Source organism: Diuraphis noxia, unplaced genomic scaffold (assembly GCF_037042655.1).
Source record: "Diuraphis noxia isolate RWA-SAM2 unplaced genomic scaffold, SU_Dnox_SAM2 contig0003, whole genome shotgun sequence".
Lineage (NCBI taxonomy): Eukaryota > Metazoa > Arthropoda > Insecta > Hemiptera > Aphididae > Diuraphis > Diuraphis noxia.
In genome coordinates, this window is record NW_028301713.1 from 51,728,465 (window position 1) to 51,744,427 (window position 15,963).

General features: G+C 39.1%; 1 protein-coding gene across 3 annotated transcripts in view; it reads left to right on the forward strand.

Moving 5' to 3' along the window:
* gus (splA/ryanodine receptor domain and SOCS box containing gustavus) overlaps positions 1-15,963 on the forward strand; it is a 61,264-nt gene that overhangs the window by 31,596 nt on the left and 13,705 nt on the right. For 2 of the 3 annotated variants that reach the window (XM_089223526.1, XM_015517388.2), the window contains exon 1: positions 6,113-6,674. The exons of the other annotated variant lie outside the window; for it this stretch is intronic. In XM_089223526.1, coding sequence (XP_089079652.1) covers positions 6,145-6,674 — 530 coding nt within the window. In that variant the 5' untranslated portion in view covers positions 6,113-6,144. Of the gene's footprint in view, positions 1-6,112; positions 6,675-15,963 lie in introns of those variants that run through there. 3 annotated transcript variants of the gene reach the window in all.

Sequence of the window (15,963 nt, forward strand, 5' to 3'; positions counted from 1 at the left end):
ATTACACTAATAATTTAAAGCAAAATCTATCCGAACTGGATTCATAACGAGAACATTAATTTACAATTCATGCAAATAATGTATATAATATAAATAATATAATTCTATATCCTATAGAATTCAAACTAACAAATTATTATCCTTCTGTGAATTCGAAAAGGGTAATGCACCCTTTAACCATCACAATGTCAAATAGCTCAATCTATAGTTCAGACGGTAGTTCGTGAATTGAGGAAAACGGTTACGACTTGACAATATATTATAAAACCGTACATAATTTATTGATATATCCAGCTCAATTAGACTAATTTTTTTTTCTTTATACCAGTGAATATTTTGATTGTTGAAGCCATGTGCCTATGTAAGTAATTGTAATACTGAAACCTTGAAAACAATCGTGCCGGAAATACAACTTTGTAGTCGAGTATAAAATTCTAAATCAGATTATATGTAATATGATTACGTTGTTCATAGTTGGCAGTGTGAAAATCGTTGAACTTTATTCTTTAGATAAAATTATTTAAGTTTCCGGGTCGACTGCCGTGGCAACCTGTAGATTAGATAGTAATTTATTTAAATGAAAAATAATAATACAATATTGTAACTTATTACTTTATGTATTGATTTCATTTTAAAATGTATTTAATCATGAATTGATTATTGATTAATGTCCTACAAGAATTATTGTGGAATTATTTAGTGAGAAATGGAAATACGACACTGCAGTGAAACAAATATTGTAGATTGAACGCACCATATCGCTGATGAGATATGTATATAAAAGGAGGGGTGTTTGGGGTCGTATAGTCTGTCTGTCTTCGGCATTAGTTTTCGCAACGAATGAATGAGTAACATTATTTTATATAAAATATAATTTATACATCTCTTTATTTTGCGACAAATTATTGATCATCATTCATCGTATTTACTTATATATTTTTTTTCTTTTTTGCTGACAAAACAAAGCCGATGATAATTGGTTTTTCATACAGAAAAATTCTAGAAATGGATTAAATTTCATATAATATTTGTTAGACTTAATAGTAATACGTATTAATAACATATATACAGTGCGGAATATGAATGGAAAAAAGTCTTACGAGAACTGGGAATCATAATAATAATAATTTATTTACCACCACAGTGTTGTTTTCCCATCATACAATAATAATAATTTCTACTATGTAGTATATGTATCAACTTTTCGGTCTAAATCAGAGGAAGTCCATTCGCTTGTTTTTATCACCATGTATTTTCACCCCCTAATACTATTAACCATAGGCGTGCGCACAGGGGCAGCAAGGTGTGCTCTTGCTGCTCCTGGACGGTTTGAATATATTTGTATGGGCCGAACTATTACTATATAATAATAACATAACATAATAATAAAGAATAATGTGTTATTGATATTTGATGTATTTTTAATTTTGATTTGGTATACCGGTGTTGAGCAAAAACAATCTATGATTAACCAATGGTTATCGTTTAAAATATTTTTATTTAAAGGTCAAAAGTTAAATTTTGATTTTGAGCTTAAAAATGTTAACTTAATACCCATGTATGGGCCGGTAAAAATATTCGCTGCCCCTGACTTGAAACTCTGCGCACGCCTATGCTATTAACTAGTAAAACTTGAAAAACTTCTTCCTGTTGATATTATCAATTTTATGGCATTTCTGCATAGAGACAATAAGGCCCGTTTCACATGGACGCGTATCGTACGCGCGCGTTTTCAGTTACATTAGTTAAATGCATACGCGCCACTCCGACGATGACGCGTTTTGCTTGCCAGTATATGACGTATATGAACTTAATCAATGTAAACAGTAAACGAAAAACGCGCGCGTATGATACGCGTCCATGTGAAACGGGCCTAATACTATTAACTTTTGATCGTACTTATGGTAAAAATAATAATCATTATGTTGTGTTATTTTGTAAATACGCGGCCAAAAGTACGAATGCTAGTATAATACCTTCAAATGTAGGTGAATATAATAATTATTATAATTTTAATACGCCGATCGATTCGAGCCAGTTCGGCTAAAGAACATCGGATGACGGCCGCTTGCGTTTTGTAGCTCACCCTCTGCGGTGACAAAGTTGATCGTCCGCCGTGAGACAGATTTTACGGTTTTTTCGTATATATTTTTCGGGACATTTGCCGAAAACGATCGCTTCGCCGTTAGTCACTGTTCAGCTGTTGTCTCTCGGGGTTTTTTTGGCACCGCGATCCGTATATATATAGGTATATATAATAATTTCATAATATTGTCGGTGCCCATTATCATCGCTCGCTCGCTCCATCACTGCCGCACGAAATCGAATGCACCTGCGGCGTGTGTGGACGGTGGTTGGTGGATGTGTGGGTTGGGGGGGGAGAGATATTTTCGAGTAGAAATCGCGTACAGAAACCACGACACCCGCTACCCGCAGCCACTGCCTTCGCCGTCTGCGGACGGTGTTGCGACGGCCAGAAGAAAAAAAAATAAATACCATCAGTGCCAGTTGGCATTTTTCTCGCGCGGCGTGTCCTCCGTCGCGACCGTGCGGGTCGGTCGGTCGTCGCTCTGTGACGACGAAAACTACGCGGGCGGTGGTGGCCGGGTGTTTCGCAGTGCAGAGGACAACGACGACGACAAAATAATGCCATTACCATTGAGACGGGCCCGGCCATGTTTGGAATTCTTGGCTCGTATTTTCGAGGTTGTGGCGACCATGTCCCGCATTGAATACAACCCGGGATATCCGACAAACTGAATGCGGAAATCTAGCACGTTTTGCCTGAGCCGCTCCCTGTGCACTGCGAAACGAATAAGAGATATTAAGGAAGGGGGAGTACGTTTAAATAGGGAAAAATAACGTATAATTATTAATTACTAAATTATATAGATTAGGTTAGGTTATGTTCGGCTAACCCGAGCACAATATAATGAAAAACTTCAAGATTACATCTGACCCGATTACTACCCGAGTATTATTAATATTATTGATGTTTGCTGAGCTTTGTTTATAAAAATTAACAATGTATATTTTGGTATGATAGTCTGGTTTGATGAATAAATTATGCGTTGTAAGAAGAAAAAATAACTACTACCTATATTTTTTACCGCTTTTTATTTTTGATTAGTATTAAATGTTATGGGCTGAAAACAATTTTTTTGGCCATAGTTATTTTAAATTTTACATTCTGTATTTTTTTAAAAAATACAAATAATAATTTTATTACGATTTATAATTCTAAATAATATTTTTTTCGGAATTTTATTATTATGAAAAATAAACGCGGCGATGGACAAGTGGAAATTTAAAAGAAAACTGTTTTGGCGGCGGGAAAGGCACGTTAAAAATACGACGCTACGACTGCGGTCTACTACAGCGACGGTCTACGACAGTACGACGTCCCGCATGGTACTTAACCTACGCTCGATTTCTATTTCTATTGTTGGCCCGTAAATGGTTTTCGATTCGTATATTTTCGCAGATACCTATGTAATGAACATTTTATTATTATGGTGGGTATATTGTCACAATATCTGCAGAAAAATATTATTTGGAATTCTAATAGCATTGTGACGGTGTATTTCTTTTATCATAAATATTTTATTATAATTATTTATAAGTAAGCAGTCACATAGTTTGTTCCCAAAAAACCAATGAACTTCCTTTGTGTAACGTGACTCAAACACACGTGCGTGTACTAAACGCAAAATATTATTATGACAAAGTATAATATTGTATTATTCATTATCCATCTGGTTTTCTATTATAATATTATCTGGTATTTATTAAAAATATTAATCGTTTTTAGTAGTCGCGCATACGCCCGCGTGTGTACTGTATCAACTACTATGCTAAAATCGTCGGCGGTCACTCCTCTCTCCGAGTCCTGAACTGCTGCTCACGGTGCCTAAAAATATTATATTATAATCGCAATAATATTAATCATAATGATACTATAAACGCTAAACGATTCGGAGACAACAAGTCAAGCCGTACGAATTACCTACGTATTATATAGTAATGCAATGCGTATACCGAACATTATGATTATTTCACTATGTGTCTATGTGTACTTATAAAATGTAGTAAGTAGCTATGTATTATTGTGGCAAACGATACAATATTGCCGACGTGCTCTAAAATCACTTGTCGTTGCGATACAGAGAAAATTATCTCGCGTGTACTACTCCATTTTTGGCTACAGGATTCAGTTGTTAATTTTCCATTATCATTTCCCAATCGTTTATCTCTCTCTTTCTCTCGTAACAACATTTGACAACGTACCACTTTATGTGACAAAGCTTACTTATTTAATTATCTAACGTACGCGTAAATGACATAGCTTGTTGCGATCTTTGCTTTCTCGTTGTTGGGTTGTCGTCCGACTATACGGCGCTATTTTTTTACTACCTTTTCCTGAAACAAGTTCCGCAGGACGCTCGTATCTGCGCGGAACAGTCAATATAGACGGTTTTCCCTATCAATCGTGGAACGACGTCATTCCTCCGATTTTCGCACTCCGAGTTCTTTGTAATATTATCTTCATGATTATTATAGTTGTTACAGTTATAATGTTATAGTTACATTGGCCATGGTTTGTTTTTAATAACATAGGGTCTTTTTTAAATTCACTCTGGTCAATATGTGTTACAGATTGTTTTCCTCAAGACAATAAGACGCTAGTATGTCCGATATTGTTGTCCCGAAAAACTTAGTAATCCCATAAAATTCACCAACTCTAGTCTTATTATCATACTTTCCCAGAACTTGTACATAATGTACGTTATAATAAATTGTATTCACTTGTAATATCATAATATACACGTCGAGTTTTAGACACACTATTATAATGTGTTGTAATAGAAATTAATATTTATCATCGTGTTATTATTACGCTCGCGTATCACGAAACTCCTAATGACATCGCTCTAAAGTAACGATGAAACGATTTTAATAATTTGTAACTCTCTAGCTATTATATTTTAATATGGTGATATTCCACGGTTTCTTGGTATAATCGACAACCTTATTCGAAAAAACTATACTATTCACATAAATATCCACATTCAAACGATGTCAGTATTGGTTTTGAATAATTTATTACGACACGATAATATGATATTTTATGGTACCTATGACGATAAAACATGCGCGTCGTGTATATATATTATACTCGCGTGGCACATATAACCGACGTATACTTTTGTTAAATTCATCGTGATAATTGTTATTGCGAGTGTGTTTTACGTATTGCAGCAATGCTATAATAGTTATTCGAAAAAAAATTAAATATTTTTTAATGTCCAAGTCGTACCGTCGATGAATATGTAAGTGACGATAAGTGTGTGTACAATGACTAGATCCGAAAGTGCAACTAAGAAGTACTATAACCGTGTACATTGTTCGTAGTTATTATTTGAAATTACGTGAAACATGATATAATATAATAGTAATTCGCTCTCGACTCGACCAAAAGGATATAACAAAAACAATGATGATCAAGAAATCAATTAATGGAAATCCACACTGCATAAAAAGAATTTTTTTTTGAAAAAAAAAGCCCTTCACGTGCTCGTTTGTCATTTTTCTCTCCTGCCGAGCGCGTCAAACACAGTGCGTAGTTGCGGCGATTCAAGGGCGTCACAATGGAGCGGGGCGTTGTGCCGCGCAGCTGTTGGTACGCTCCTCGTGCAGCGATCCCACCTCGCGCCGCTTCGACGGTCGTCGTCACACTTGTGCGTGCGTGTGCGAACGGCTCTTTCGGCGCGCACACCACACAAAACAATCGCTGATGCGCGCACGAACTCACTATCGATAACGATAGACGTCCGTCGGCGTAGACGATGATCGTTGACGATTGTTGACTCCACAACATATTGTGTGCTGCAGCGCTCGGGCGGTGGCGATTGCAATCGTCAGCTGGGGAGGAGGGCGTTTAGAGCCGGTAGTAAAAAGCCGTGTTGTAGCGATAGCGACGACCGCGGCTTCTTAGTTTTTGGTAGTGGCGGTGTAATGGGGAAAGGTGGGGAAAAAATCGATAGTGTACGGTTCCGCCGCCTGGCGCGTGTGCGTGCGGGTCGACGACGGGCGCTCACCGCGATTCCGGAGGACGGCCAGTTCGTGTTGAGCGCGCGGTTTGTCATGCCAGCAGTGGTTTTGCCGACTCGCCACTGTATAGCAGCACCGAACACGACGACGACTAAAAAATCGCCTTCTACCGCCGCCGTTTCTATTGCTGCTGCCGGTACTAATATCACGACGACGACGACGCTCTACTGGTTGCCTGTAGTGGATAGCCCGGCGTGTTGTTTTTGCTGTTATTGCGGCGGTCGGCTGTTCGTCGTTGGCGGTGTCCCGAGCACCGGACGTGTTAATAGCAGCGTTGGTATCAGCAGTGCGCTGAGTCGTTTCGACGCGTGTTCGCCGCCGCCACCCCCATCGCGTAATTTTGGTAGGCTCTGCCGGTGTGACGGTGCCGTAGTCGCCGCCACCACCGCCGCCGTCGTGCTACTAGTGCCGTATGTGCTTGGGCCGCCGTGCTTTCGACCGATCGTATTGCCGCCCACGTTCGTCGCTGCCGCCAATCACCTCAGGCATCACCGCCGAATACATCACCAACACCAACACCACATCTACAACACGGTCGTTGCTGGCAACAATATGGAAACTAGGTAAATACCTCCTAATTGAATATAAACCATTTTTATCTGTTGCCACGCGTAGAATTTCGGGCTGATAATAGTTTTAGAGCTCGGTTAATTGTCGCCGATAACGTCGTAGTTAAAAGCAGCAACAACAATAACAATAATAATAATGTAATACTCGTGTCGCACGTCCTCGCTGTCGACGAATCATAAATGTAATCTATAATAACTATTATCAAAAAAAAAAAAAAATAGTAATGATAATAACAGAATATGCGCACACTGTCGTATCGTGTCGTATTATATCATACGTCGTTCTACTTATCATTGGAATATTATATCCCGTGATAACTATTTACTTTGTGTATTCGTCGATATACCCTTTCGCGAAGATACGACACCGCGGCCTCCGCCTTCGACCCTACCTTCTTATCCACCTATCTACCTGCCTGCCTACCTACCTACCAACCAACTAACCAACCAATCTACCTATCTACCTACATGGTCGACGCTGCATATGCCCGCGTAGAACTCGATGCACGGCAACAGCGGACGCCATCGTTTATTGAACCGGTCTTGAAAAAACCGCTTCGGTTGCCCTTGAACCCATATCCCCAGCCCGCCACTATAGTATCTGATGTATTATGTGGTGCGTACACTTGGTCGCCGTTCTCTTTTTCTGTTTTAAGTTTTTTTTATCATTATTATTATTCCTTTCCGACTCGGCCGCTAAGCCGAGGGCTTTATCTCGGTCCTATTTAGTGGTGGGGAATAGGCGGTTATTTTAGGGGAAAGGAGGGAGTTGGCGCAACGATGTTACACAACAGCTGCTGTTGCTGTGTTGTGAGCAGTATATGTGCGTGTTTTTTTTTTAACTAAAGCACAATGAATATTATACTAAAATTGTAACCAGTGAAAGTTTTTTTCGCTTCCGCCCCGTTGTCGTCGACACCACCGCTGCAGTACACAACAACGGCGGCGGTCGCCTGAAATAATTACGTTGGGCTGGGGCCCGGTGGTCAGCACGAGCCGCAGGGACGTTGACCTTCTCCGCCACCGTCACCACGTATAATTATACGCGATACGGCCATCCCCCTTTTGTTGTAACGGTTCGGTTGCGCAATGCCCGTTGTTGAGGAGGAAGTAGTAGTAGGGTAGTAGAGGCACGTCATCGAGGGGTGGTGGTGGTGAAGTGTATGTGTGTACGTGTACATAAACGGTGTGCGGGTAGTGGTAATGGTAGTAGTGGTGCGGGTATATAGACAGCTCACAATGCGTATTAAAAAAATAAAAATAAAAAAAAAGCTCCCCTCGTAGTTTTGTATTATGTATATAACGTGATAAATGCGTTCCGAGCGCTGTGTACAATGTAAAATGCACTTAAATGCGCACTGCTGTTGTGTGTGTATATATGTAGTGCTTGCCAGCGTTAGGCAAACGTATGTTGTTATAGGTACCAGCGTATAATATTATGTGCTACCCAACTACAATGTGTTTGCATTGCTCGCGTAGGTACTTTTGGCCATGTTTGTTTTTCCTCTTGAAAAAAGCGCCAAAAATAGGCTACGCTCACGCCCACAGAACAAAGCAAAAAAAAAAAAAATGAGTGTAATATCGCGTTCGTGTTTTTAACAATCTTATTGACCCGTAACAAATTTTTTTACGAGCTCGGCTGACCGGAATGTTTTACAAAACGACTGCCGTGCGTGTTTCTGCGTAGAAGGCCAAAAAGTCGTAGAACAGTGGAATATCTTGTTTTTATACATCATATTATATTGTACTCTACGGGATAGATTTTTTTTTGTAAATAAAAGAAAAACTCAGGTCAGATAAAATCCATGGATTAGAACAGAACAATAATATGATGAGAAACACGATCGGTGTACCGAGAATCCGTGTAGTTATCATACCCTGATTTGTTACTTTAAAAACAAAAAGAATCAGAACATCGAAATTTTATCCTTGACGATTTTTAACCTAACCTAGCGAAATTTAAGCTCGCCGTGTTCATCGGTTAAGTTCGTCACGACGTGGAATAGCTGGGTTTGTATAGTTTTTATCAACGCTGTGAACGTCCGGCCGGTTGTCGCATTATAACATGTTAGCTGTTTGCAGATGATGCATTGTGATGCTCGCGCGTACAGTATAATAATGTGATATATATGTATATGCAGTCCATGACTTTTGGAACGTACTCGAAAAAATGTCGTTAACGCCGCATCCCTCGTGTGGTAAGAATAATATATATTTATATTTATATATATATAGGGAGCTATAGAAAAAGGGACATGACAGTGGCGGCGCGCACCCCTGCAAATTCCCGCGACGAGAGAACCCTCTCCGACGACGGCGCAGCCCCGACCCTACGCGCGTGGAGAAAGAAACCGTCGTCTTGCTATGTCTCGGCGGTGGGTTCTCAAAATTCGGTACATGCGTGTGTGCAGTACACGGTATCGAGAATCGTTCAGTTTCTATTATATATATATATAATGTTATATTACACTGTTGTACACAAACGACGGAATCGACGGATACGGTCGTTGCCGCAGCCAATGTATTTACGGTCTCGACACGCACGTAAAAAGCCGAGAGCATTGAGTGAGTGAATTCTGTAAGTGTATGAGAAAGAGAGAGAAAGAAAGAATGAGTGATTCGAGTTACTGCGGTCTAGAGTATACTCTAGAAGGCAACGTTGCCAGTCCGTGCGCCGGCCATCTGTGTGCGGTCGTTCTTTGTTTATTACGTATCCCCGGACACTACGTGTATGCCATTAAATCGTCGGTGCTTTGCTTGTTTTACTACGAACCTGCGCTGCTGCCATCGTCGTAGTGTTCATCATTATGTGGGACTAAAAATTCGAAATGGATCGACTATTATGGTTGCATAATCCTTGGGCCCGCCAACACTCGATCACGAGATTGTGGTCGTATAATGCAGTCGTCGAGGACACATATCGGATGGAAGAGTGACCGAAAAAGTCTTATATGAAAAACATTGACAATCCGATAACCTTAGTACTCGCCTAAGTCGTACACTATTTTGTTATCAATTCTTTTATCGTGGTTGAGTACACATGGTTATCACATATTATTATGTACGTATTATAATACAATATATCTATAATACAAATGTGACAACTTTTCTCTCGTACCATCTGTCTCTTTGCATGATACACAAATTATTTCGTTGTGTCTGTGATTGTAAGTGTGGTATATTTTGTCCACCTACAACCGATGCCTAACCAGCAGCAGCAACAGCCCCCTTTCACTACTAGTTTTTTTCTTCATTCCCGCTTACTCTGTCCATCCGTCTCTTTCTGTAACCTTTTGTGTGTCCGCTATACATACACTCACACACACCTGGGTCGTCGTCGACACCGCCTGGTCCGACAGCATCGACGGCGGCGGCTGCTGTGTGGGGCGGGCGATGAGAAGAGGTGTGTGACTATCAGTGTGTGTGAGTGCGAGTGCAGGTATCGCCAGGTGGTTTTTATTATTATAGTTTTTTTTCCCCGACGGATCCGATGAGAGACACCCACCGTACATGTACATGTACATAATAATATTATCCAACAACAATACAAAAGTTTTGTGAATAACACCTCCTCCACCCTCACTGCTGTATGTCGTCGTGTTGTCGCGCCGCCGTCCGAATGTGTGGTGGTGTGTGAGTGAGGAGTACCTGTTGTGCGAGAAATAAAATGTATACACTTCGGCTGTCCCGAGACGAGACAGCGTATCCGAGATTTATTTATTGGAATTCTTCTTATTTTACTCGTATATTATTATATTATATATTATGAGAGACGTCGAACGCGGTGGCTACGGCTGCGCTACGCGAACACCTTCGAATCCGCCTTGGCCTAATTTCTCACATATCGTGTAGTAATATTTCTGTGGTGTGTATATAAGTTATTGTAGGTAGTGTTATTTATAATATTACATGCGTAAATATTTATTTTTATTTTTTTTCTCAATCTTCTAGCGCCGCGCACCGTTAGAAATTGCTTGTGTGGTTTTGAGTGAAAAGTGAAATCATATTTTTGGTCGAATTGTCACACGATAAAGAATAATAGCGGTCACAATTAACGTCAGTTATTTATTTTTATGTTTTATACTCTTTCTCGCATATATATAATATATTTAATATATTATATAGTTATCTAATCGGAATTATATTTTTGTTTTTATATTAAATTTTCCAAGTAATATGTTCCGTTAAATGAGATTCGTATTTTTGTCATTACTGTCGCTCGTAACTGGAATGATTTGGTGTCGATAATTGAGGTGGATGGATAGATAGATATTTTGACAGTTCACGAGATGTAGCACTGCAGTCTTAATTTCTCGTCGATGTGCGAGTGTTTTGACATTTACGAAAACAAGGTCGACTAGCTGTATCCAATAATAATAATTATTCACAAATGTGCATAATATGTATTTTAGTAATGACAGCGTCATATCAATGAAGAAGTAATTATTCGGGTCAAGGCATTGGATATTTAATAACGAAACTTGTCTCACAAATAATACCAAATCAATTGCCTCTATAAGACAATAATGACACCCCTGATTTGATTTTATCAGAAAATATTTAAACTAAGATGTATTATCATTTAAACTAACCACGTGTTTTCGGTATTTATCTGTATAAAAATAAGTATTATTAAATGAAAAACTTGCTAATTTGCGTAGTTGAATAAAATATGTATATATTTATTTAAACATTTATAATGGGTCTAAAAATATTTAGATTCAACTTCCTAACTCTGACTTGAAAATTACGAGTAAAAAACCAGAATCATTGGTACATATCAACCGTTGTTAGCTAGGCACATTAAATAATATTTTATACACTCGCTTTCTATACAATATCAATTTCTCAGTAGAAACTAAGGAACGGTTTTTTTGTCATATTTTTTATTTTCGGATTTACGAGCCTGTGCTCAATTGCAAAGTCGTATGCGGCTTATGTACGCAAACACGGGGATATTATTTTTTCTTTCAAAGTATGCAAAATAGCTACGCACAGCTGTACGGAACAAGCAGCTGGTAAATACTCGCGTCCTGGGAATATTCACGAGTTTTTCCCTTCTCCCCGTCATTTTATAAATGCCCTTTTAGAATCTCCGGACCCCTTCTCATCGTTACGGTTAACGCGAACACAGCGAAGCATGCTGCAGAAGATCACCTTCCACTTGATCTTTTTCTAAGAAAGTAGGTATATATTCTCCTTGGTCGCCCAACCATTTTTGTATAAATATATTGTATCATAATATATTATTTATTTCCGTCTAAATATAAATTTATGTTTTGAAAAAAAATTTAAATCCTAAAATAGAACAAGACCTGCCACCGTTTATAGAGACGACCTGAGCAGCGCGGCAATTCTCTTTAATTGGCTTCCCTTCTCCGTTATATATTTTACGATCAGCTGTTCTCGTGTATATATATCTGACGATTCACACCTTAAGAACATAATAATACATAGGGTGGTAGAGAATTGTCTTTGGCCCCCAGGTACACACGGCCCCGTTTATATAACGGGATCCCTCATGCGGGACAATTATGCGAGCATTGATAGCCAAATGTACGGGACGTCCCAGCAATCGGTGCGACGAACCCGACGCCGCTTTGGAAACCCCTCAGCGGTGAGACCGGTTGGAAAGGAGGTACGATGACACCATTAGGACGACATTATCATATCCCTCCAACGGTTACAGACCCTGTATGAGAAAGGGTTCCCCGTGCGGGAATACCGGTTGCTATAGACATAGAAATGGAGAGAGAACGATAACAATAAAAGAAGAGGATTCCATCTATTTGGCTTTGGTTCCCACCGTCTGTGTCAAGGGCGGTTAGTCGTCTGCCGTCGCGTCTTCCTAAACTGTCTTGCCGCTCTCAGTGTAGTTTTCGGTGCGTTCTCGGCTCGTTAACGTTTGTATTTAATATTTACTCTGTTACTTTAATTGTATTTTCCTATTCGCTTTGGTGCTCTTATTTTAGTGAACGTTAAGTTAGTTAATTTTGTACTTTCTTATAAAAATATTTATCATGAATCGCGATTACCATTCTGTAGCAGCCCAAATGTCCACATTATTTCCTCCGTAAGTATAAAATATTATGAAACGTTAAAAATATATCTAATTATATGGTGATAGTTCTACAGTTCCAATATTTCGAAAAAATATCACGTGTATTTAAAATTGGGAGAAAATTATAACTGTCAAGTCGTACTTCTTATTATCAGTGCAAATATACCTCGTCGTATGTGTTTCTCAATTTCCTTGGCATTTTTATACTTTTTCCACTTGAACGACGAGTTTCTCCTATGTGCGTAGAAAAGTTTGTACTATATCATTATTGCCTGAGACCTCAAACGGAAACCCTAACAACACAAGCGTCGCGTAACATGGAAAATGTGTATGTGGGTGTCCTAGTTAGGAAATGCGCGTGACAACCGGTGGCGCCCGGGTACAACTAAGTCAAGGGTATTATATATTATGTACTCTTTACACTGTTGTGTACCGCGTATATATTGTGTCGGGCCAGAAGTGGCGGTCAGATAGCACGACGGCAGGCAGTGTCTGTGATATGATACGACTGAGGTTTTTTCTTATACATTAGTCATTATTATTATTATTTTTACTATTACGCAATCCATTGCGACATGCCGAATGCCCGGGAAAGCCGCCACGCGACGGACGGGAAAACGCGGCCGCGTGTAACGTTACAGCCGCTGTGGTAGCGGTGGCAGCGGCAACGAAGCAATATATACTAGCGCGAAAAGGAAGTGACCTTGGTCGTGGGCGGCCTTGTCCGGCGGTGGTTATATAGTTACAGTCCGTGTGTATTAATATACCTATGCTCGATAACTTATGAAACTACTGCTGTGCCCCTTCTCGGCTCTCCCTCCTCCGCCCACCCTTTGCCATCACTGTGTGAGTTTGTGTTTGTTGTGTATTTCCTCTCCGTTCGCCTTTAATATGACGCCCACAACCCCATTTATATAGTCGTGTTGATCACGTTCCCTGAAATGATGAATAAATAAATTAAATCGTGCTCGGTGAAAAAATAAATCATACAAATTCCTCGAGTTAGTGAGATTTTCGTGATTTTCAGAATAATAAGGGGGGGGTCCATTTCCACTGTAATATTATGTGTTTAGGTGTACGTATCGTGAGGTTTTGCGTAATATATTTTTTTTCTTACAATAATTGAAACGTTTCTCTTTACAAACTTATCTCGCAACATGATAACTGTAAACGACGGCTGTAAATCAAGTTATATTGTGTTTATTTTGTTCGCGTTGACAATGAGACGTTTCGAAATCGCGTACGTTTCCAATTCACGGTGTCGGCTTAAGCCTAATATACAAATATGTGTATTATCGTGGAATGGTGTATAGTACGGTGTCGCCCATAAAATGGTCGACGATCGCCTAGCCCAGCTCTTATCAACGTGGTTACACAAAAACTCAGCGATATGTGTGATAAAACAAGAAAATGGAGAAAGGGTTATAAAAAACCGTATGTACCTATGCTCGCGCTTATTTATTTTTTTTTTGACGACTCGAGAACGAAGTCGTCAATGTGTCGTAATCGTTTCGAAGAGATAATGTATGCATATATATATTTATATCAGTACTGCACTTACTAGCGATACGGACGAAGGCGTATATTATTATACTGAATGTATAATAATAATAATATATTTAATAATAATAATACATTAACTCCGTGCGCCGGCTTCGGCGCGCACCTCTCTTTATATCATAGTCGCGCACCAAGGCCAGACTCGGTTCCGAAGGCTGCTGCTGGTTCCCTGGTGACGTCACACCTGGTTTCTTTGTTGTCTCGTTTTCCGCTATATGCCTTGTGTAGTGTATGCGTGCCCGTCTATGTACATTATAATAAAGATATAATATCGTCGTCAGGCCACGAAAAATTAGTATAACCACCGAAGATTTTCTTCCATAATATTGATGCGTATTATCTTATATTGTAAGCGTTTCCCCAAGTTGACCCGGGCCCGATGACCATTGTGGTGTAGGATATAGAGTATATAAAAAAAAATGTTATGACTTAGGTATGATGGGTATTATAGTGAACTTCTCGAAAGAGAAGAAAAGGAGAAGTTGTACCACATGGAGGTAAACATGGTAGCGCAGCTTCCACGGAAAACGTGTAGGGTACCTACTTTTTGTACTGCAGTGTTTTATATCATGCGTGCGCGAATGCGAGTTCAATTATACTAGTTAGTAGATCTCATTTATAATATTATTATTATACCGAAGTACTACTCCATAGTTTTATTTTATATTGTACGTGGTCACGTCGTACGGAATCAAAGAAACGGTCAAAACGAAATTCGGATTTGGAAAAAAAAATGTATATCCCATAACATATATCCAACTCCGAGAAACGCATTATTATAAATTAAATGCCACATTCTGCGTACCATAATATAGATTCACGTCAACGAACCGTTTGAACTCCAAACTCAATAAAATTACAATCGTTGTTCGTCGTTTGACCAAAAGTTCAATTTAATAATAAATATTAAAAAAATAGTTATAGTATATCGTCTATAATCTATATTATAATAGTGCGATGGATGACGTATATGTATACGTCATGTTCTCGTATATACACACCTTCGGCATACGCAGTCTTCGTATCGTCACGATTTCGTTATGGCTGAAGTTGTGTGAATATCTACCACCGCAGGTTGGCCTTCGTACTCTCGAAATGTGTTTTTCGAATAATATTTTGGGTGTAAGATGAAACAAAGTAATTAAACATTTATATATATATATATATATATATTATATATGTAGGAAAATAAATAAGGAGAACACTGCTATGGTTTGAGATTTTGGCTTATGAGCAGATTTATATTCGTAATTAACGTTTTACGTTGCGTTAAACCGATAACCTTGGCACTGGCAGTAGGTGTATACATATATATTATATAAATACAATTTATCGTACCAATCTCGTCCTTAAATATAAATGACTCCAGTAATCTCTTCCTTGATGACATAACGACGGTAAAGTACGTAGCATGTAGGACGCGTCTTGTATATAGGTACACACAAAAACAAAAGTAATATTGGATTTTGTGTTCGCGAAATAATGACCAGCGGTTTTTATTGTCGCAACCGGCGCGCGGCGCCAGCCTTGTGCGCTTGAGAACCAGGAAGGCCTTCGGCAATAATACGTATGTAATATATATATATTTGTATCTATGTTTATATTATGTGTAATACATAGTGTAGAAATGCGTTGACGCTGATATATGTAATATGTATTTGT